Source organism: Balaenoptera musculus, chromosome 6 (genome assembly GCF_009873245.2).
Source record: "Balaenoptera musculus isolate JJ_BM4_2016_0621 chromosome 6, mBalMus1.pri.v3, whole genome shotgun sequence".
Classification (NCBI taxonomy): Eukaryota; Metazoa; Chordata; class Mammalia; order Artiodactyla; family Balaenopteridae; genus Balaenoptera; species Balaenoptera musculus.
Genome location: NC_045790.1, coordinates 43,257,670 through 43,281,875, shown reverse-complemented (window position 1 = coordinate 43,281,875; position 24,206 = coordinate 43,257,670). Strand labels below are relative to the sequence as shown.

Genomic DNA, 24,206 nt, shown 5'->3' with positions numbered 1-24,206 from the left:
GACAGTGCATGTAAGATAGCTAGCTAAGAACACTGCAGTGGTGCCCTTCCAAGTGACAGTATAATAAAAGAGGGTCAGTGGAGCAGAAAAACTGCCCAGAAGATAACTGAAATGAATACATGTGGAATCTGTTTCTCCCAAGAATTCTTTATACTTCAGTTCTGGAGTTGCTGATGATGTCTAATTAAAGGGACAAACAGTGGGAAAGAAAAATAAATAGAAGTTTTTAACATATGAAACTCTGAATGTACAGGAAACAATTAGAGCTTCTCAAGTGCTGAGCAGTGCAGTCAAACTAAGATCATTTTGCATTAGATAAGGAATAAGGGGGATGTGCAGCTGGACTAATTCATGGGCCTGGCTGAAAGGCTTCAGAGGATGAGAAGATGGCATTTTTGGTAAAATAATTGTTCTCAGGAACAATTTTTGCTTTTGCTTTTCCCGTGGACCTTTAATCCTCAATCTGTATGTCATTACTGAAAGGGAGATTTCAGAGTTTTCTAATCAGAAATAAAAATCGCACGTATTTTTCCTTTCTCTCTTCTTTTTTGTAGGCCTGTTCAATCAAGAGAGTGGGTAATAATTAATCTAAGAGCCCCATTTGACAGAAAATTTGAACTTTGGCAAGTAATCTACTTTATGCCCACTTGGAAATACTTACTTGGTTACAACCACTTGTCCATTCAGTTTGTGGAAGCAGATTAAGCCGCAAAGCTGCCAATATGTTTCCATATTCAACTCTTTGTCTACAGGATGGAAAGGAAATCAGAGTACTTGGGAATTAAAAACCTCTTTGATTCCAGACTTCAAGTGTATTGCTCAATTTGGAACTGGCAAGGGACACAGAGGGACAAAAAAGTGAATGTGGAAAATGGATGTTCTAATTTTCCTTCTAGTTCAGATGGAGGCATTTAAAAGAGTCCTGCTTCTAGATCTCTAGAATAGCCAGGGCAGTATGATGACCAGGCATTAGCGGGAAATGTAGGGAATGCTTCTGCTCTGACCCTTAAGTTTTTTTCTTTATTGAAGTAGGGTTGCTTTACAATGTTATATTAATTTCAGTTGTACAACATAGTGATTCAAAATTTTTATAGATTATACTCCATTTAAAGTTATTATGAAATATTGGCCATATTCCTTGTACTGTAAAATGTATCCTTGTAGCTTATTTATTTTATACATAGTAGTTTTTATCTTTTAATCCCCTACCCCTGTCTTCCCTCTACTACCCCTATCCTGCTTCTCCTCCCTTCCATTTCGCCACTGGTAACCACTAGTTTTTTCCCTATATCTGTGAGCCTGTTTCTGTTTTCTTATATTCACTCATTTGTTTTATATTTTAGATTTTACATATAGGTGATAACATACCATATTTGTCATTCTCTGACTTATTTAACTCAGCATAATACCCTCCAGGTCCATCTATGTTGTCACAAATGGCCAAATTTCACTCTATTTTATGGCTGAGTAATATTCCATTGTATGTGTATATATATCCCATATATATATACACACACCACTTCTTTATCCATTAGTCTGTTGATGGACACGTAGGTTGCTTCCATATTTTGTAAATAATGTTTATTTACATTGTAAATAATGCTGCTGTGAACATGGGGGTGCATGTATCTTTTCGAATTAGTGTTTTGATATTCTTTGGATATATACCCAGAAGTGGAATTACTGGATCATGTGGCATGTGGTAGTTCTATTTTTAGTTTTTGAGGAAACTCCATACTGTTTTCCATAGTGGCCTCACCAATTTACATTCCCACAGTCTACAAGGGTTCCCGTTTCTCCACAGCCTTGCCAATATTTATTATTTGTGATCTTTTCGTGATAGCCATTCTGACAGGTGTGAGGTGAAATCTCATTGTGGGTTTGATTTGCATTTCCCTCATGATTAGCAATGTTGAGCATCTTTTCATGTGCCTGTTGGCCATCTGCGTTTCTCTTTGGAAAAATATCTATTCAGGTCTTCTGCCCACTTTTTAATTGAGGTGTTTGTTTTTCAATGCTGAGTTGTATGAGATATTTATATATTTTGGATATTAACCTGTTGTTGGTCACATCATTTGCAAATATTTCTCCCATTCAGCAGGTTGTCTTTTCATTTTGTTGATGATTTTCTTTGCTGTGAAAAAGCTTTTAAGTTTAGTTAGGTTCCATTTGTTTATTTTTGCTTTTATTTCCTTTGCTTTAGGAGACAGATCCCAAAAAATGTTGCTACGATTTATGTCAAAGTGTGTTCTGCCTATGTTTTCCTCTAGGAGTTTTGTAGTATCTGGTCTTACATTTAGGTTCTTAATCCATTTAAAATTTATTTTTGTATATGGTGTGAGAAAGTGTTCTGATTTCATCCTTTTACACGTAGCTGTCCAGTTTTCCCAGCACCGCTTATTGAAGAGACTGTCTTTTCGCCATTGTATATTCTCGCCTCCTTTGTCATAGATTAATTGACCATAAGTGTGTGGGTTTATTTCTGAGCTCTCTTATCTGTTCCATTGATCTATGTGTCTGTTTTTGTGCCACTACTATACTGTTTTGATTACTGTAGCTTTGTAGTGTAGTCTTAGGTCAGGGAGCATGATTCTTTCAGCGCTGTTCTTCTTTCTCAAGATTGTTTTGGCTATTTGGGGTCTTTTGTGTTTCCATACAAATTTTAGAATTATTTGTTCTAGTTCTGTGAAAAATGCCATAGATATTGTATAGGGATTGCATTGAATCTGCAGATTGCTTTGGGTAATGTGGTCATTTTAACAGTGTTAATACTTTCAGTCCATGAACATGGTATATTTTTCCATCAGTTTGTGTCATCTTCAATACAGGGCTTTTTACCTCTTTAGTTAGATTCATTCCTAGGTATTTTATTCTTTTTGAAGCAATGGTAAATGGGATTGGTTCTAGTGTATAGAAATTCAACAGATTTCTGTATATTACTTTTGTGTCCTGAAAATTTACTAATTCGTTGATGAGCTCTAGTAGTTTTCTGGTGGCGTTTTGAGGATTTTCTGTGTATGAGCTGTTTATACATCATGTCATCAGCAAACAGTGCCAGTTTTACTTCTTTCTTTCCAATTTCAATTCTTTTGATTTCTTTTCCTTGTCTGATTGCTGTGGCTAGGACTTCCAATACTATGTAAAGTAGAAGTGGTGAGAGTGGGCATTCTTTTCTTGTTCCTGATCTTGGGGGAAATGCTTTCTCCATTGAGTATGATGTTAACTGTGGGTTTATCATACATGGCATTTATTATATTGAAGTAGGTTCCCTCTATACCCACTTTACTTAGAGTTTTTAATCATAAATGGATGTTGAATTTTGTCAAAAGCTTTTTCTGTATCTATTGAGATAACGTATGGTTTTTATTCTTTAATTTGTTAATGTGGTGTATCACATTGATTGATGTGCAGATATTGAACCATCCTTACATCCCTGGGATAAATTTCACTTGATCACGGTGTATGATCCTTCTAATGTATTGTTGAATTCTGTTTGCTAATAATTTGATGCTAATTTTTTATATCTTTAATCATTAGTGATATTGGCCTGTAATTTCTTGTTTTGTGATATCTTTATCTGGTTTTGGTGTTAGGGTGATGCTAGCCTTGTAGAATGAGTTCAGAAGGGTGCCTTCTGCTGCAACTTTTGTGAATAATTTGAAAAGAATAGATATTAATTCTTCTCTAAATGTTTGGTAGAATTCATCTGTGAAGCCATCTGGCTCTGGACTTTTGTTTGTTGGGAGTTTTTTTTTTAATTACTATTTCAAACTCATTACAGGTAATTAGTCTATTTATATTTTCTAGTTCTTCCTGGTTCAATCTTGGGAGATTGTCCATTTCTATGAATTTGTCCATTTTTTTTTTCAGGTTGTTCAGTTTGAGTACAAAGTTCATAGTAATCTCTTATGATCTTTTGTATTTCTGTGGTGTTGGTTGTTCCTTTTCCTTTTTCATTCCTGATTTTATTGATTTTGGCCCTCTCTCTTCTCTTTCTTTCTTAATGAGTCTGGCTAAAGGTTTATCAATTTTATTTACCTTTTCAAAGAACCAGATCTTAGTTTCTTTGATCTTTTCTGTTGTTTATTTTATTCTCTGTTTCATTCATTTCTTCTCTGATTTTTGTGATTTCATTCTTTTAACTAACTTTGGGTTTTGTTTGTTCTTTGTCTAGTTGCTTTAGGTGTAAAGTGAGTTTTTTTGTTGTTGTTGAGATTTTCTTGTTTCCTTAGGTAAGGTAAGCTTGAATCACTATAAACTTTTTTCTTAGAACTGATTTTGCTCCAATCCCATAGATTTTGGATAATTGTGTTTTCATTTTTAGTTGTCTCCATGTTTTTTTTGACTTCTTCTTTGATTTCTTCAGTGATCCATTGGTTATTTAGTGGCATATTGTTTAGCTTCCAAGTGTTTGTGTTTTTTATGCAGTTTTTTTCTTATAGTTGATTTCTAATCTCATAGTGTTGTGGTCAGAAAAGATGTTTGATATAATTTCAATTTTCGGGAGGGTGGGAGGGAGGGAGACGCAAGAGGGAAGAGATATGGGGATATATGTATATGTATAACTGATTCACTTTGTTATAAAGCAGAAACTAACACACCATTGTAAAGCAATTATACTCCAATAAAGATGTTAAAAAATAAAAAATAAAAATAATTTCAATTTTCTTAAATTTACTGAGACTTTTTTTGTGGCTAGCATGTGATCTATCCTGGATAATGTTGTGTGTGCAATTGAAAAAACTGTGTATTCTGCTGCTTTTTTCCTGTCTGGATAATCTGTCCATTGATATAAGTGGGGTATTAAAGTACCCTACTAGTATTGTGTTACTGTCAATTTCTCCCTTTATGTCTATTAATATTTGCTTTATGTGTTTAGGTGCTCCTATGTTGGGTGCACATGTACTTACAATTGTTATGTCTTCCTTTTGGATTGATCCCTTGATCACTATGTAATATCCTTTGTTTTAAAGTCTATTACATCCTTTGTTTTAAAGTCTGTTTTGTCTGATATAAGTATTGCTACCCCAGCTTTCTTTTCATCTCCATTTTCATGGAATACCTGTTTCCGTCCCCTCTCTTTCCTTCTGTGTGTGTCTTTAGATCTGAAGTGAGTCTCTTATAGGCAGTATGTAGATGGGTCATGTTTTTGTATCCATTCAGCTACTGTACTTCTTTTGATTGGAGCATTTAGTCCATTTACATTTAAGGTAATTATTGGTAAGTATGTAATTATTGTCATTTTGTTAATTGTCTTTGGCTTGTTTTTGTAGTTCTTTGTTTCTTTCTTTTCTTGTGATTTGATGACTATCTTTAGTGTTCTGTTTGTATTCCTTTCTCTTTTGTATGTGTGTATCTATTATAAATTTTTAGTTTGTGGTTGCTATGAGGTTTATATAGCAATCTCTCTCTCTGTCTCTCTGGATCTAGTATTGGCCTCTTCTTAGTGGGTAGGGCTATTTTCTGACACAGCGGGCTTTGGGTTCTGGGGTGTGCTAAAGCTGGTACTGGCCCACGGGTGAGTGGGATTGGATCCCAGTGTGGCTGAGGGGTCCAAGGGGTCTTGGATCTGATGTTGGCCTCTGGTAGTGGGAATAGATCCTGAGGTTGCTGGCTTTGAAGCCCAAGTTGTCCCAGAACTGGTGTCTGCCTGTTGGAGGGCAGAATTGGGGCCCAGGGGATCCCAGGTCTGGGCCTACCCACTGGTGGGCAGAGCCAGGTCCTGGGGTCTATGACTGCAGGGCCCAGGGTGCTCAGAGCTGGTGTCAGACTGCTCATGGGTAGGGCTGGATCCAGGGCATATTGGGGCTGGTGCCAGCCTGCTGGTGGGTGCGCTGTGTTCTATGACGGGTTGCGGGTCTACAGTGATCTTGGGGCTGGTGTCTACCTGTGATCAGTAGGGCCATGGCCTAAGGGGTCCTGGGGATGGTGCCTGCCCACTGGTGTGTGAAGTTAGTCCCAGAGCTGGGGCTGGCCCTCTGGTCAGTGGAGCCAGGTCCCAGAGTTGGTGTGTCTGCATGCTGGTGGGTGGGGCTGGAGTGCAGGGGGTCTTGGGGCTGGTGCCTGCTCACCAGTGGGCAGAGCTGAGTCCCAGAATCTCTGGCTGCAGGGCCGTGGGTGTCTCGGGGCGAGTGTGGTGTACTGGTATGTGGGGCCTGGTCCTGGGCCCTCTGGCGGACAGGGGTGTGTCCTGGGGTGGCTGTTGGCTCAGAGGGTCTTAAGGCAACCTGCCTGCTGGTGGGTGGGGCTTTGTCCCCACCTGACTAGTTGGTTGGCCTGAGGCATGCTGGTACTTGTGCCGACAAGCTGGTAGGTGGAGGTGGGTCCCAGTGGTGATGAACTAGATGGAGCAACTCCAAAATGGCTCTTGCCAGCAACAGTGTCCACGGTAGAAAAAGCTCCTCCAAATGGCTGCCATTAGTGTCTGTGTCCCAAGGGTGATCTCCTGTAGCTTCCTGCCTTTTCAGGAAGCTCTCAAAGATCAGCAAGTAGATCTGATCCAGGGCCTTTCAAATTACTGCTTCTGCCCTGGCTGCTGGAGCATGTGAGATTTTGTGTGTGCCCTGTAAGAGTGGAGTTTCTGTTTCCCACAGCCCTCTGGCTCTCTGGAAAGTAAGCCCCACTGGCCTTCAAAGCCAGATGTTCTGGGGGCCCTTCTTCCCAATGCAGGACGCCTGGGCTGGGGAGCCCGATGTGAAGCTTGGACCCATTGCTCCCTGGGGAGAACCTCAGTTGTAATTATCTTCCTGTTTGTGGGTCACCCACCTGGAGGTATGGGGTCTTGACTCTACCTTGACTCTGCCCCTCCTACCCATCTCGTTATTGTTCTTTCTTTATATCTTTAGTTGTAGAAGATCTTTTCTGCTAGTCTTCCAGTCTTTCTCATCAATAGTTGCTCTGTAAATAGCTGTAATTTTGGTGTGCCCATGGGAGGAGGTAAGCTCAGGGTCTTTCTACTCTGCCATCTTGGCTCAGTCTCCTTTCTTACCTTTTAATCTATGTTCTTAGGTAGTTTTGTAGTATGGGTATATTTATTTGTTTATATTATTATTACATAGTAAATATGTAAAAATATATTTAGTGTATACACACACACATATATATATAAACTAAAAATGCAACTGTAGAAAAAGGAGGCCATTCTGCAATTTCTCAAGGAAACAAGTTTGAGAAACATGTTAAAATGAAGGTATAGGAGAATTACTCTGTGTGTGTGTTTGTGTATTCTTACTTGCTTTTTTTTTTTAATTTGTTTGCTTCCCTCAGGAACATGTTTTAATAGATGTTGTAGCAGGTTGATAGTAAATGATCTTTCAACCCAGAACGAAAATGAAACAGGTACCTCTAATCAAATAAACTCTTAATAGCCTCTGGTCAGTGAGAAAATTCAATTATCTAGTTAAGTTTAAAAATCAATAGTGGCCACTCCAAATTTGACTATAGTTATAAACCAACAAACTTGAACACATTCTTAAGATCAGAAATTCTTTCAGTCTAACATAAATATGTCAGAATCTGGGGAAAAAAATGAATCAAAACCTCAAAGAGAATTAGGATGTTTTATGGTAGGTACATAAAGCTTACTCAGAAAATATAATGACAAAGTTACCAAATACCAGTAACAAAAGATTACAGCTATTCAGTAATTTGGATTCAATATTCTTATACTTATGAATGATATATTTGTTTTGTATTTACCTGTTGTATCCAATGCATGTCATTCAGTGGAATCATCCCCAGCATTAGCAACTCCATTGTTTAAAGGCCTTGCCATCTAAGATTCTCAGAGCCAGAGGCCTCAAGAGGCCGTGCTGTTGTTCAGTGGTTAAAAACTCCAATTTTGCCATCAGACACATGCATGTCCAAACTCTGACTCAGTACCCTTTTCTTTCAGAACCTCAGTTTTATTGTTTTTGCAATGGGGCTATTCATAGTGTATACTTCATATTAGTATTTAATTATCCTTTATGATAATTATCCTTATAGGATACTTAAAAGATTATAGGATAACTAAAACATTGCAGCTAATGTATGTAGTGCCAAAACAGAGCAACCGTTGAATATTCCTATTATAGTATAATATATAATAGCTAAATAATATAGCTACTATGACTCCATGTTTTGGTTTGGACTGCTTAAGTCATTTGTTAGACTAACACTGAGGTCATAGCTTTATAATGATTCATATATAAAGTCCACATATTTTTATGATGCATCTATAATATGTGAGTTACTCTGCTGGCTTTTAAAAAATAGGAAAATAAATATAATATCACTTTTCTTAAGTAGCTTATAGTCAAGCAGGGAATACAGTGGCTGCTCACAGGTAACTGTAAATTTGTGATGGGCAAAATTACGTAGGAAAACAATTCTCTGGTAGTAAGAAGAAAAGGGCGATACCTCTGACTTAGTGGGAAGTGATCAATAAACTATAGTTATTATATTTAAAATAGTTATTGCTAACTCTAAATACAAAGCACTCTTGCAGAGCCAAATAAATAGGTCTTTAAAAATATAGGGGTATCACAAAATGAATTATTAAATCTATTAGCAGCATTCACATGAAATTTTTGTTAAAAATAAATAGAAAGGAAAGTAGAAGAAAAACTATTATAAAAAGTTAAGACTGAATGACTATAATGTGCGTAAGGCAAGTAGACCTCATTGAGAAGAAATCTGTGGCTGATTAAAATATGAGCTATCCCATTAATCACACAATACATTAGATAATAAGTTTTGGTTGTTAACTTGATATGCACCATTGAACATGGAGAAAAATATCACATAGGCAGACAAGTGCACTAATGTATGACAATGTAATAGCTTGTGGATATTTCTTTTTGTAAATATGTCTACAGTTTTTCTAGTGTCTTACTGAACTGTGCTGTAAAATAAGGTTGTTCTTTAAGCCATAGAGATTAATGCTGCAGATTTTTCAACACTGGCAAAAAATTATGCATTTGAATAGAAGAAAGGGTGAGATAGAAATTAACATTTTTCATTCAGAATGTGTCATTCTAATATTTCATTCGATTTTGTAAGGGAGCTCTGAAGATGTTCGATTAAAAAAAAATGTTTTGAAAAAAGAAAAACCAGTGACATATTCTACTGACAGGTAATTATGTGAACTAATTTCAAGACCAGTTTAAACCATGATCAAGGTTATTTAGCTGTCTGTGCTGTAGGGATCTAGTGAGCCTACCCTGAAAATTTGCTAATAGCACAAATAGGAAAGAATAGAAAAAGTGCTACGTTCTATAGGCCAAGTAATAGTTTTTACAGAAAATCACGACAGATTTCTTTTATCTTTGCTTTAGTAATATGAAAATTTAACACTTAATTGACTGTTAAACATAATTTTGAATAGGTCTCTTGTTTCCATCTTGCTTGATAAAGTAACATATATTCAGCAACTTATACCAAAGTTTCACTGCGATTATTATATTTGCCTCTGCTGTTCAGTAATGTCAGCCACTAGCCACGTGTGGCTATTGAGTACTTGAAACGCGGCTAGTCTGAATTGATAGAGACTATAAGTATCAAATATACAGATTTCAATGCTTTAAGTAAAAAATAAAAGATGGTACAGTATCTCATTGGGATATTTAAGGTTTAATAAAAATGTATCAATTATACTTGTTTTTTACTCTTTTAATATGGAGGCAAGACAACTTAAAATTACATATGTGATTTGCATTTATGGATTGCATTGTATGTCTGTTGGTTAGTGCTGTTCTATGGGACCCATGAAGTAAACCACTGATAAAGGAAATAAAATTCTGAACAAAGAATCTTGACTTCTTCGGAACTGTATTAAAATGGCTCACATTCTGATCATAAAACTTGTTGTTTTAAGTTGTATGTAAATGATTGTATATAAACCATGTAATTCAAAATACATTATGCGTTAGAAAAAGGCACAAGAAAAATAGACTACAATTATATATGTGTGGAAAGATAACATTGCAAAATATAAAACACAAAATACCCATTTTATTACACATTTCTTATCTGGAGAGTAGATCCTGCCTGTGGACTCTGTAACCATACTCATATAGATATTGTAATTACAGAGGAAACTCTTCCCCTTGATAGTCTGAAAGTTTCTGGAAAATTCATTTTCTCAGTGAAGATTTTTAATTGGCATCAGTCCAAATCAATTATACAAGAATCTTTGCCCAAGCCCTTCTTTTCACCCCTGTAAAAACAAGACAAAACAAAACAGTCCTCCCTCTCCCACAAAAAGGTCATATAAACCATCTGCTTGATTTCTTTTTTTAAGGTATGTATTTGTCAACAACAGGATCAGTAAGAGGGGGAAAAAGCCCCAAATGCAGTTATAAGCAAGAGCAACATAACAGGTGACTCTGGGGATTTATTGCTTTGGGGTACTACAATAGTCTGCCTTTGAGTTGATAAGTTAATAAATCAATCTTTATTGCCTGAAAGAATTTATGTGTATTCCAAAGTAAGCCATTTATGTTTTCATTTGCATTTTCTAAGATTAGTCCTTCATTTATATTTTAAAAATACTGTGCCTCTTCCAGGAATTATCTCCAAGTAAATTCAGAATGCAGTACTTATTCCCCAAGGCAGGGAGCCATCATATACCAGGGATCACCATCAGATGGGGATATATTCCAAAGTGTTTTCTTCTGTATGTGTGTGTATGTTGGGGGTGCTTGTTACCTGAAAATGTCTGTGAAAGGTGTCTGTAGGGGCCACCATTGGGCTTTTGTGTGTGGGCCAGATCTGAGGTTTGATCCTTAAAGACCTGGAAAAAATATCCAACTTTTGAAAGTCTTAAGCAGAAACAGTTTGTGGATTCTAAACCTGTGCTCTCCAACATGGTTGCCACTTGCCACGTGCGGATTGTATCTAATGTGACTTGGAATATAACTAATGTGACTGAGAAACCGAACTTTTAATTTTATTTAACTTTACGGTAAATTTAAAAGCTGACATTAGATTGAGTGATTGGAAAACTTTTAAGCATGCTTGGAACAACTTTGGGTTTCCTTTTTCAGCTGTAAACTTTATGATATATAAATGCAAATCAGGTATTTCCAATTAAAAAATTTCAAATTGAGATGTGCTGAAGGTATAAAATACCAGCCAAGTTTTGAGGGCTTAGTTTCTAAATGAATAATTAAAATAGCTCAGTAATAATTTTATACAGGTTACACATTGAAGTGATATCAGTTTGGATATTTGGGTTGGAATGTATTATTAAAGTTAATTTCACCTGTTTTTAAACTTCTTCTTAATATGGCTACTAGGAAATTTAAAATTATGTATGTGCTTTGCATTATATTTCTATTAGACAGTGCTGTCTAAAACAAAGAGCAAAACACATGGAAATACACTTGAGATACTGAGATCATAAACGGGATAGGGCAACAAAAGTGAAAAACTAATGACAAGGTAGTAAGGGTCAGTGGCAAATAAAAGAGAAGCAGATCCTTAGCTGACCTTAGTGTTAGCAGATGAGTAGTGTGTAATGCCTGACCTGGCTCGTGGCTTAGAATTGAAAACATGACTCTTCAGATTTTTGTACCTTATAATCAATGATAAATAGGGTGTTTCTTTAATAATAATAATTATAATACCAGTTTTATTTTTAAAAAATGTCACTGCATTCCATCTCCTTTTAGTCTCCCTTATGGTACTGAGTACATTACATAGAGTCATTGAAAGGATTTTGCCACAATAAGCCTTTGAAACAAAATATACCAGAATTACAGGACAAGAAAAAAGAATGTTAAACCAAATTTCATTTCCAAGGGAAGAAATTTAAGGAAATAGTCACTCGGGCTACTTTGTTATGTAAAAATCTATCTCATAAACTAAATACTGGATTAAATTAATTCATTGGACAGTTTGGAACAAATTGTAATACACCATGTTTGCTTTGGAAGTCCTATTGCCCTCAAGTTTAAGTCAAGTAGCCCTTCTCCCTACATAAGTAAGATGCAAGGTCACTGTAGAATAATCAGAAACACCAACAAGCAAAAATGAGAAAATAATAATCACTGGTAACCTACACCACCCAGAGATAATGACTGTAAATTTCCCTTGCATTTTCTTTCAAGGAAATGCAGTTGGTTTTTATACAAGGTTCTGTATGTCTTAATAAGCATTGCATCACAAACTCTGTGTTTAATATTTTTCAACCTTTTCTTTGAACTCTCTTTGGACTGTTTTCATAGCCCAGACTGAGGTTATCAGTTATAGAAGCAGCAACTTAATAAATGATGTCTTGTTGGCTTGAAAGTATTATTCACATAGATTTCCAAAGTGCCAAAGATAAAACCAGGATGTGTTTTATTCACTAGAAAATCTTGTTGAACATTTTCTGACACTGTTAGTAAGATAAAGAGAATGTGGATGAAAGAGAAAACATGAATTCTGAACCTGAAGAGCCTGTGCTTATTAGTACTTTCAGCAGAAATTGTGAAGGGCCACCTCATCAGGCAGATTGATGAAGCCTTGTTAGGTAGGGGCTTGAGAGGAATGCCTCATAGAAAGCCCTGTAATGGTCCAGTGGATGCTTGACAAACATACATATCTGCCAGTGCTGCCCTTTAATTGGAAGGTGTTTGTATTTGTTTCCTATTTTAGAGGAAGATGTGCAAGCCCATGTAATATTACATGGCAGTTTTAGTAGTGCTAGATCTGGGAATGCAAACTGGAGAACCTGAAGTTAGGCAAGTTCTTTGAGATGAAGTGGAGTGCAAAGTGTCCTTCTTCCATTCCTCAGATATTTACTTCCATTCTCCAACTTTACTCTCACTCTGTCCTTTTACTTAGTCTTGCTATTCAGTCTATTTTTAGGTGAGTTGAAAAATAAAAACATGCATCTTGAAGTTAGGAAAATGCTCAGGGTAATGTTCCAGAACCTTCTGTGTTTATTAATATTAATACCATTAGGTACTTAAATACTGACATCTCTACTGCGCCTTACCCATCTCCCACCTTATCCCTGTTATCAGGGTGACTCAGGGGAATATGCGGGAGTTTCCTGATCTTTGAGATAATTTCTCAATTTAGATCAATGCCAAAAGTCATGAGAACTATTAGAAGGTTTGAGGTTTCTTCAGATCTGGTCCAATTGGCAGTAAGACAGTCTGGTGGGGCAAAGCCAACCCAGCTCCCCTGAGGTGTAAGTGGAGCTGCTGAGAACTTCCCATAGATGCCCTTGAGCTAGGTTTCACCCTAAGAACCTGTGCACTTGATTTGGGAACTTGGTACTTACTCTAACTCTGACCTACGCTGCATGGAATGTGTTAGCTCCAAACAATGTTAAGGTAGCCCTTATTCCATGGCAGTGTTGGCCATCCAGCTGCAAGGGATTTTAAAGATGAACTGAGGCTACGGTGGACAGTATGACAAAGTATATGTGGGAGTGTCAAGAATACCTAGGGTATACTTGATTCCAAACAACAGCGTTCATCAATGCTCTCATTTACATATTTAGATTTTCATTTAACTACTATTTATTTTTTAGTACCAGGTATTGCAATGATCTCTGTCGACAAACAGACATGATTTCTGACCTCTTGGAATCAGACATTAATTCATAGTTATATGAAATCCCTTGATTAAGTGACATTGAAGCTGGTGCAGTTTTGTGGTACCTTGCTAGATGCTGGGAATATGAAGATAAGCATAGCATAGTCCCTGCCCCTGAGGATTTCATGTCTAGGAAAGAGACATGCAAACCTATAATAACAGTCCTCTGTGAGAAGTGCTTTAGAGAAGCAAACGAATAGTAATGGATCCTGAAGGTTGTGGGTGATTAATGCTGTCTGACCATCTCAGGAAAGGCTTTATGAGATGACTTTAGATGTGGGTTTTGAAGGCTGAGGAAGGACTACCAGGCAATCAAGAAAACATAGCAAGTAATGGCTAGGAGGAAGAAAAGGCCAAGTATGTTTGGCAAACCCTAAGTAGAGAAGGAGGCCTAGGAAGGCATTTGGCCAAAGGTGAGATTACATAGTGTGGAATGGTAAAATTTAAGCAGTGTAAAATCTTGTATGGAAGAGTTTACACTTCACTTTTAGGAGTGGAGGCGTCATTGGAGTACTTTACTTAGGAGTTAGAAATCAATTTGTGTTTTTAGACTGATCATTCTGAGTGCAAAAGGAAGGATGGCTTTGGCTTCTGGAGAGGCCGGGCCCAGGGAAGCTGATTAGAAGGCCATTGCAATCAGCCCTGAGACGGGAGAGAAGGACTTCAACTGTGGCAGTAGCCATGGAGATTTAAGAGATATTTAGGAGTGAAAATCAATGCTAATTGAAGAGACTGGCTAGGATAGATGAAGGAGAGAGAGGATTCCAGAATACATTGAGACTTCTACCTTCTGGGTAATTTATGGTATCCACGGAGCCAGTGCTGGCTAGTGGGGTTTGAATCCTGGCTCCACCACTTACCAAGTAACCACTTGGAAGAAGTCACTTAATCTTGCCGAGCTTCATCTATACAAAAATGATTTAAAATAATTTTGTGGAATCTACGGGAAGATAATTATGAAAATGCTCAGTAAAGTGCCTTGTCTGTAATCTACATTCAACATATATTTTCTTCATGAGGACTGAAGGACACTCTGGGTAAGGATGAATTGTATAAAATCAGAAATGGTTCAAGATAATGAGTTCAGTTTTAGGCATGCTGAGTTTAAAATTGGTATTTTATGTCTAGATGGATATATCCGGTATGTATTCAGAAACAGAGGTGGAGGACTTGGGGTGTGCAAATAAAAGTCTAAGAATTTGGAGATACAATTACTAGGTGATAGTTAAAATCTCCTGAGTGGATGAGATTCCACCAGCTATGGAGTAGCTAGCAGAAAAAATTTGAAGTCAATTCTCTGGTGTTCAATTTCTAAGTAAGCAGGCAGAGGAGGAAGAGCCCCCCCAAAAGCAGCTAAAACATGGTGTAAAAATTTGAACAAAACCTTGAGAATAACAAAACCTGCCAAGTACAAGAGGGGTACTTTAAGAAGGAAACCATTAGCACTCTGATAAGTCTTAGAACTGACAAGTAACTTGAGGAATAAAGAGAACTCTTTGAATATAACAACTAAGAGATCAGTGACAACCTTAGAGGAATTTCCAATTGGTGGTGAGGAGCAGAATGCAGATTGTGGTGAAATGAGGGGAGAACAGGAATGAAGAAATAGTCATGAGATATAGAGTGTTTTTTTAAGAAGTTTGGCAGGGAGGTCTGGGGTGGTAGTTCGAAGTGGATAAAGGATGAAGAAAAGAGGCTTTAATTTATAGTGATGGACACTAAGAGTAAAGACCTAGTATTGAGGAAGAGAAAGGAGACAAATGATGGGAGATAAATAATGAAGGAATGTTCTAGAAGAGGCTGCAGGTCAGGAAGTATAAATCATAAAGCATTTGCCTCAGGTGGAAGAAGGTACAACCTCCGTTTGAGTCAGGATGTAAGGGAATGAAGTTAGAGAGACTATTAATAATTGGAAATTAAGAAGCTTCCAGTGTTAAACCAGCTGTTGTTTTATCCTGTTAGTTAGCTTTTATTTTTTATGTTCTAATAATTTATGTTTTGAGTACCTTAATTAGATTGACTAGCACCTTCTAAAGTTACCCTAGATAAAATAAATTATTAAATTTTCATTCAGTAAAAGCTAAGTGGAACCTCACCTCTGACCTCTTTTTCTTGAAGAAAAAAAAAAAAAACCTTAGAAAATACTGATTCTTAATAAAGTAACCCCAAGAATGATGGGAGGTCAGAAATTGCACCAACTATGCCAGGTTCACAGACTCAGAGAAATATGTTCCCCTAATGATTGATTTGTATATCCTAGGGAAATGCTAGAAATAAACTCATGCAGGGTTGACATCGGGACATTGGAATATATGTTAGTTCTTAAAATATACTTGTTCCAGTAATAAAATGATTTGTATTGTTTCACTAAGCTATAAATGAGGTTTGGGTTGAGGATTTGCTTGTTGGAAAGGTGTTTTTAACATATCTTTTTTTTTTTTTTTAATATTAACTGTTAGCTCAAGCTTAAATTAGGATTGTAAGCAATTAATTTTGTATTTGACATTTGAAAATATAAGTACCACATGACCTTTCCTAGTAGATGAACATAGAGTTTCATTAGGTAATCTTCATGTTATTGTACTGTAAACACATAGAAACACAAAACAACCAGCCCCTCCTCGTGTTGGTGATTCTGGAAATGATAACGATCAGACTCTGGGTTTATATTATAAAGCAGTTGCAGTAAATTGTGCAGATGGAAGGGTCACAACTTTGAAACACATAATTCAAAGCTGATGGGAATTCAGCCCAAAGGCAGCATCTCAAATAAAGGTTTTCCAAGGAGTAAGACTATACAAAACAGGTTGGATTTTTAGGTATCTTAATATTGTAAGTATCTTAATATTATAGATATCTTAATAACATAGAATACTGCTGGCTGCTCCTCTCAGCCCACTTAGAGTTATATTTTAATTTTACTATCATGTGGGGATCTTTAGTATCCTATCCTTGGTCTTCATCACTTCTTCTCTACCTTTTCACCTGGATGATCTTCTTAGTCATATTTTCAGGTTCACTAGTTATTCTGTTCAAGTGTTGTTTTGAAATATGTTTCATTAGCTTTGATCTTCTTGCTATATTCATGTATGTAAATTCAAACACTGAATGGATGTCTGTTTTTGACACCCAACAAAATTGATACTTAGTATTTTCAAAACTGAAATTGGGCTCTTTCCATCAAAACCACTTGTTCTCCTGTATTCCTTGCTTTAGTGAAGGAAACAAGCAAGCACCATGCGCTTAAGGTGGGAAGAAATCATAGTTTCACCATTCAGGTAAAAATCAAAGTCAGCATGTTGTGTCTCATTTCAGGTTTTTCCTTAAGCATGGCATTTGTTTTCAGTAGTGCTCATACCATTTTTAAATTTATTTAAAGAACATTGGCAACGTGGGTTATTTTTTCTTCCTATGTCGGTATTGGTAATTTGTACTTCTAATAAAAATATCCTTTCATCCAAGTTTTAAATGTTATAGTTGTTTAAAAGAGTCTCTTAAGATAAAAATAAATTCTATCTGTAGTTTTGATCCTTTTATTTCTACCTTTTAAATGTATCTTTAAAAATTTTTGTTCTCTGTGGATGAAGACTTGTATTAGCATCTGGTGTTATCTCTTTATTTTTTGCTTTACATTTCATTAAGATACAATCTAATTTTCCCTCTTTGTACATGTTTTGAGTTTACTTTGTTCTTTTCCTAGCTATTTAGAATGCCCTATTCAATATTATTATATTTTTTGATCTTTATGATATATGATGAATAGAAGGTTATAGTCTCAAATGCATATAATTAGCTACTCTTCACAACACTTGATAGGTAATGTTTTGTGATTGTTATTGTTATGTGTTCAACTTGACTGAGCTAAGGGAAGCCCAGAGAGCTGGCAAAATATTGTTCCTGGGTTTCCCTGTAAGGGTAATTTTGGAAGAGATTAACATTTGAATCAGTAGACTGAGTAAAAAATATCTGCCCTCACCAATGTGCGTGGGCATCATCCAATCCATTGAGGGCCCCGATAGAACAAAAAGGTGGAGGAAAAGCACATATTCTCTCCCTCTGTCTTTCTCCTTCTCTCTCTCTCTCTCTCTCTCTCTCTCTCTCTCTCTCTCTCTCATGGTCAACAGACTGTGACTCTAGGACTCATACCAGGTAGATCCCCCTGATTCTCAGGCCTTCAGACTCTTAAGTGAATTATATCACTGGCTTTCCTGGTTCTCCAACTTGCAGGCTGCATATGATGGCATATTTCAGTCTCCATAATAGTGTGAGCCAATTCCTGTAATAAATCTCCTCTTACATATCTATCTTATTAGTTCTGTTCCTCTGAAGAACCCAGACTAATACAGATTTTGGAGTTGAGAGTAGTTCTAGAGGAATATAGTTTTAAGGACGAGTTTTCAGAATTGGTTTTGGGCTTTTTGAATTGGCTCCCTAGTCCTATTACATTTAAAGTTGCTGATGACTTACTGCCAGTAGTAAAGAGAGCACTGACAGTCCTCAGCATGAACTGTTTATAGAGTTATATAAAACATCTCCATTGGATACTCCTAATCAGCGACTTATGAGAAGCAAGTTAGGTGATTCTATGTATGATACTTTCCAACATTTTTCAAAAACTAAGTAATGTGATGATGTTGATTGGTTGCTCCTCTTTTTCTGGACAAAATGCTAAAAGGATGAGCTCTGGGATTCAAATTCTCAGCTCAAACCCCACATATGTGACCTATGAGCTCCTAGGTGTGCTCTGAGGAAGAGCCTTATCTCCTATAGCTCCTATAGTTGAAATTGCTGAAAATAAAACACAGGACCTTATCCTGCTATTGGCTGAATTACAATTCAAGTAGAATCCCAGCCTTGTAAGGTGTCTATTGCTAAAGTGAGGGCATTGATTAGGGAAGAATAGGATCCTGTAAGTTGGGATGGGGTATGTGGGCAGACTCTGATGAAGCACATATAATAATTTTCACTTCAGATATTCCAGTTCTGAACATTATCTCTTACACATGGGAGAATCAATAAGTAGATATTTATTGCACAGGTGTTTATTGCAGCATTATTTATACTGACTAAAAAACCTAATGAAGAGAATACCCAAAATAGAGGAATGTTAGAATAATTATGGTACGATGCTATTGTGTGCAACCGCCGAAAAGAGTGACTAGATGTTGATACCAGTTGGCTTAATTTCCACAGAGTATTTAAGTGTGAAATCAACATGCATTAGTGTGCGTAATTTTTAATAGCAAAAAATTACATGTGTAAATGTATTTGTATGTATGTATGTGTATCTGTTTACTTATAATCATTTAGGTTTGGATAAAATAATGAAAGACATATCCTTGTCAACCTAGGTTTTCTAGAAGAGAGTGATGAGAATGAAATACAAGAGTAGTGGGGAGGGGACAATAAGCCAATATGACAAGAAATTTAAAAGGCTGCACTAAAGCAAACAAAGAGACACAAAAACGCACAAAATCTAGCAAGTATGTTATCGTATTTATATAATTATCTATAATGAAAAATAAGACAATATAAAAACAGTAATTTATAAAGACCATGAAAGAAGTTAGTATGTCTCAAGAATTTTTTGGTAAGGTGAGCCTTAAATCATTGGGAAATGATGGGTGCCAACAACACAATTATTATTATTATTTTTTTAATATTTTCTTTTTTTTTTTAAATTTAATTAATTAATTTATTTTATGGCTGTGTTGGGTCTTCGTTTCTGTGCGAGGGCTTTCTCTAGTTGCGGCGAGCGGGGGCCACTCTTCATCGCAGTGCACGGGCTTCTCACTATCGTGGCCTCTCCTGTTGCGGAGCACAGGCTCCAGACGTGCAGGCTCAGTAGTTGTGGCTCACGGGCCTAGTTGCTCCGCGGCATGTGGGATCTTCCCAGACCAGGGCTCGAACCCGTGTGTCCTGCATTGGCAGGCAGATTCTCAACCACTGCGCCACCAGGGAAGCCCAACACGATTATTATTATTTTTTTTTTTAATTTTTATGTATTATTTATTTATTATTTATTTTTGGCTGTGTTGGGTCTTCGTTTCTGTGCGAGGGCTTTCTCCAGTTGCGGCAAGCGGGGGCCACTCTTCATCGCGGTGCGCGGGCCTCTCACTATCGTGGCCTCTCTCGTTGCGGAGCACAGGCTCCAGACGCACAGGCTCAGTAGTTGTGGCTCACGGGCCCAGTTGCTCCGCGGCATGTGGGATCCTCCCAGACCAGGGCTCGAACCCATGTCTCCTGCATTGGCAGGCAGATTTTCAACCACTGCGCCACCAGGGAAGCCCCCAACACGATTATTTTTAACATGAAGTTCAAATTTAGCAACTGAGAGATATTAATGTTCAGGTCCTCCTCAAGTATATTCTGATTCATTCAATATTTCATTAATATAGCAGCAACAACAAACAAGTACTCAAAGATCTACAGTGGGTGAAAGATTAGCAAACACTTCTACCCACCACTGAAGCAGGACCTATTCTTCTACTGCTAAACTGTGGTGGTTTTCTTTTGAAATAAGCTTCCAGAATAAAAGGAAACAAAATAGAGTGGAAAGTTCATGTATTTTAGGGTTAGCCAGGCCTCAGTTTTATTCCAGGCTTTGCCACCACTGCCTGTAATCAAGTTGGTGTTGACAATAAACCCACACTTATTATCTTTCCATTAATCTATCTTTCATAACTGCATGTCTATAGCTGTGAGTTCCAATCAGATGGTGTGAGTAAGCACAGGTTAGCCACCAAGGGAGTTTATCATAGCCTAGATTAGATGCTGTGGGACCTCGAGTTAGATATTTTCCTGTTTCCTCATCCATAACACAGAGGTAAATAACAATATTGCTCAAAAGATTATTGCGAGAGTTCAATTAGATAGTAGATGTAAAGCACTAATTAGGGTAGTATACACATTGAAAAGTGTTCAATAAGAACAACTAGACTAAGACAGTAATATCTAATTCAGTCATAGACCATAGATTTAGGGACAAATGACTGGGACAAATCTCAACTCAGGACTAATATTTTGGACTTCGTGTGTGTGTGTGTGTATGTGTGTGTCATATCATGATGAAGATTAAATGTTATATATTGCCAAAGAATTTTCCACATTGAACCTAATAAATATGGAAACATAGATAAATATGGAAAGGTGGAAATAAAAGCAAACTTAGAAATTTAAAAGTTTTCCTGATTAAAGACATTAATGAGAGTTACCAACCATGCCTTCTTTTTTTAGGGTGATTACAAGGAACTTTATTTTTATTTATAATAAGTTGAACATTGATTTACATCATAGAAAGACAGGTTTAGGAAAAAGATAGTGTTCTGTTCTGCAAGTATAAATTTTCCATCTATTTCATCATTATCCTAAATGTAGTCTACACTATTAAGAAATTGATTCCACTTCTCTTATTTTGCCTTTTTTTTTTTAAACAGAAGAACCAAAACCATACTTTAAATTTTGTTGGTAATAGTTATACACATTAAGATGTGGAAATATTGTATTTAGTATACACTTCAAAATGTCATTTTATTGATAACTACTTCTGAAAAAATGTTTGATTTCTTAATAAGTTGACCAATCAATGGAATGATTTTAGAGTAAACTTCTTGAATAAAAATAAAACTAAAACTTTTTTCCAAATTGATAGGATGCTTAGCCTGATAGGACGAGAAATAAAGCTGAGTCTTTATTACGTTTTCTGTAGAATCTTAGACAACCATGCATTCTTTACTATCATGCAGCGTATCATCTTTTATGTGCATTGTAGCATACCAGCATTACTTTCTGTACAACTTCCAGTAAATCATTTGCTTCCATTGCCTCAGGTTATCAGAAAGGGTCTTTACTAGAGAAACTATAAGTTCACTTTTAGAATACTCTGACTTTATGACTGCAAAAGAGCTTAATTCCTGGTTTTCTACTCTGAGTCAACACGTAAGAGAATTGTGAAAGACCTTCTGGCTGTGTCTCTGTATTTATTTTCTGCCTCCAAAATCTTTCTCCTTCTCATCCATTATCCCCATTAATTCTTCAAGTTTCTTCTCCAAGTATTTCTTTAATGACCTTCGTATTGCCTTCATTTTCCTCCGATGAGAGATGCAAAAATGGAATCTAGAGTAGAGAAATAAGATAATCCCAACTTCAGTATTAGTAGCCCAACTCTTAAAAAAATTGTAACAATTGTTTTTTCTTCCTTTTTTGAATTCCTCTACAAAAGTTTTTTCTCATACTTCATTGTACCTCCTCCATTTCCTATGTTCCAACTTTTATCCCATCAGACTTTATCTGTCTCATTCCTGTTAGTATGAGATCCCAGATTTTGAAATGACTTCTTTCCCCTTATTTCCATTGGAAGGAAGGGGAAGATTGGGCAATCTCTTTACCAAAGAAATGCTTGACCCAGTGTTTGTTTGGAGGGAGGAAAACTCACAGTAACAAAGCACCTCCCAATATTACACCTTCTGCTAGTAATATCAGAAATAGTGCAATCTCTTGATTCTCAGCCTTCTTTGGATCATCTTCTGAAAGAAGAAAGGGCAAAAAATAAAGTGAATTTTGGAGAAGGAAATTAGTAACTTGAGAACTTTATCCATAAGAAGACTCTTTTTAACCTTAAAAATTGCCCTGTTCACCACTTACATCACTGTTCCCTGGTTATTCTGATCTGTATTAATTACTTAGACTCCTAAGCTCTACAAAACTTTTTCTCTTACTGCCCCTAGCCTAATTTCTCCACCTTTAGTACAGCTTTTTCACTTCTAAGCTCTTCAGTTATCCGGTGCCCGGTAATTCATACTGGTACAAATTTTGTCCAGCATCTTAGCTCTTGTTTGTGGCATTAGCATGACCTGCAGAGAAGGTGATCAACAAATATTTGTGAATTAAATCAATGAAGAACTCCTTGATCCCTGGCCTTTGAAAATGCCACACTGCAATCTTTGTTACCTGCACAATATTCTCCTTTGAAGCACCGAGTGGTGATGCGAAGACAGGTCCAACAATCCAGGATAGGACCTTCAGTCACGACTGATAGAGAGAAGAAAGATAGTTGGAAGGGGGCCACGGCATGGAGTTTCCTTAGCTCAGACACCAAGTATGGATTAGATCTCAGGCATTTCCATTGGTTACATTGCTGTGACTTTCTTCTTCCCCTAGCAATCAATTTTGTTGATGGGTCAAAACCCTAAATAATTTAAGTCAGATCTCTGGGAAGAAGTAGAAAAATGATGGCTCAGCTTATATTGGTGCTTTGGGTTATAAACTATACTATAGGCCTCTTAGCACCTCTAAAATCTCTGGGGTGTCTGAGATTTTATAAACTAGATTTTGTTGTCAGTGATCGTTGACATTCCCCCTTGTAGCCAATAGCTCTAGGAATTGCGTTCTCAATGTGACAAGTAGAAGAGATAGGGTCATATAGAACACAGGAGATGGGAAGATATGGCTGAAACCTCAAGGCATCACATATACTGTACTTACCACAATCTTCAGAACAAGCTAAAAGAGAATCAGAAAGACCTAATGAGCTTAGAATCAACTTAGTGTTTGCCATATGTATACCCAAGTCATCTTTATTTGGTTACCCATTAAGTTCCAGCCACCCCTCCACCCATTCTAAATTATTCTAATGTGAAATCACATTCCTCCTCTCACCCCTCATTTCCTAGTCCTTTCACATAATTTCAGTGTTGTTAGATAGACATCTTACATTACCAACTTCAGAGAAGTTCTTCAATAGTTCTTTCAGTTTGGATTCCAGGTTTTGGCGGACATCGAGAAGCTTGACTTGAAGGATAAGGACACCTAAAGAGGGGTGGAAGGGACATCAGAAAATAGGGGTGGCCTTTCCCTTCATAATTTAATCCTAATTGTTTTGCCTTGTTTTCCCCAGTGAATTTTTCTCATACTTGCTTGGGCAATACAATCTCTTAACACTGAAACAGTACCTCACCTTTCCATGTTTCATTGCTCAGTTTATAAAGTTCATTCTTCAGCCATGTTCTCAAATTGACAACCTTTTGAACAGCTAGAGAGGAGGGGTAAAGGAACATGTGGGAGAATAATTACATTTATGGAGGAAATTACGTGGGCCCAGGTGCTCTCTTCCCTACCTCCCTTCTCCCTTTAACCCCCAAAACTCTCAGGGACTCGAGCTTCCCTCACCCAACACCCGAAGCCTCTTGTCCCTGTGGGAGACCTTGAAGCTTAAACGGATCATCTCCTTAATCTGCCGTTCAAGCAGATGAGTTCGGCCAGGGACTTCTGAGGGTACCAGCTTTACCAGCAAGGACTTAATATCCTCGATGAATTTGGGGTCACATTCCAAACAGCCTTTGACCCCGTGGAAGGCTGCCAGGGACAGGGGCAGGAGCAGGAGCAGCCGCAGGTCTCCCATTTCCTTGCCCCGACCACCCTTGCCTCAAGACCAGGTTGCCCTGGCAACTAGTTCACCAAGTTCCCTTTCCTTCAAAACTCCAGGAATGAGAGCCTTGTCCTGGATAGTCTGACTCCACCTTCCCCTCTGTTTCCATCCCACTTCTAGGCAATCTCATTTCTCTAAGGATCTTCAGTTTTCTGACTTTTATCCTTCATTCCAGAGAGAGGGAACTGCCAGCTGGGGAGCAGATACC

General features: G+C 37.2%; 1 protein-coding gene across 2 annotated transcripts; it reads right to left on the bottom strand.

Moving 5' to 3' along the window:
- Positions 1-21,551: 21,551 nt before the first annotated feature.
- Positions 21,552-23,971, bottom strand: IZUMO3 (IZUMO family member 3). Of its 2 annotated transcripts, XM_036854221.1 has the most exons (7): positions 23,740-23,971; positions 23,528-23,602; positions 23,290-23,379; positions 23,056-23,073; positions 22,522-22,602; positions 22,007-22,097; positions 21,552-21,687 (listed from the first exon to the last, which is right to left on the bottom strand). In XM_036854221.1, the coding sequence occupies exons 1-7, from the start codon at positions 23,969-23,971 to the stop codon at positions 21,552-21,554; spliced, it is 723 nt and encodes a 240-aa protein (XP_036710116.1). The 2 variants fall into 2 exon arrangements, with proteins under 2 accessions (XP_036710116.1, XP_036710117.1); XM_036854222.1 differs by lacking the exon at positions 23,056-23,073.
- Between the last annotated feature and the right edge of the window lie 235 nt (positions 23,972-24,206).

Bases quoted from the DNA above. Each gene is read 5' to 3' on its own strand.
- IZUMO3 (XM_036854221.1), bottom strand. From the start codon at position 23,971: ATGGGAGACCTGCGGCTGCTCCTGCTCCTGCCCCTGTCCCTGGCAGCC. The intron at 23,603-23,739 runs GTGAGGGAAGCT...CCTCCTCTCTAG, and splicing joins CAAGAGGCTTCGGGTGTTGG to CTGTTCAAAAGGTTGTCAAT. The intron at 23,380-23,527 runs GTGAGGTACTGT...ACCCCTCTTTAG, and splicing joins GAGCAATGAAACATGGAAAG to GTGTCCTTATCCTTCAAGTC.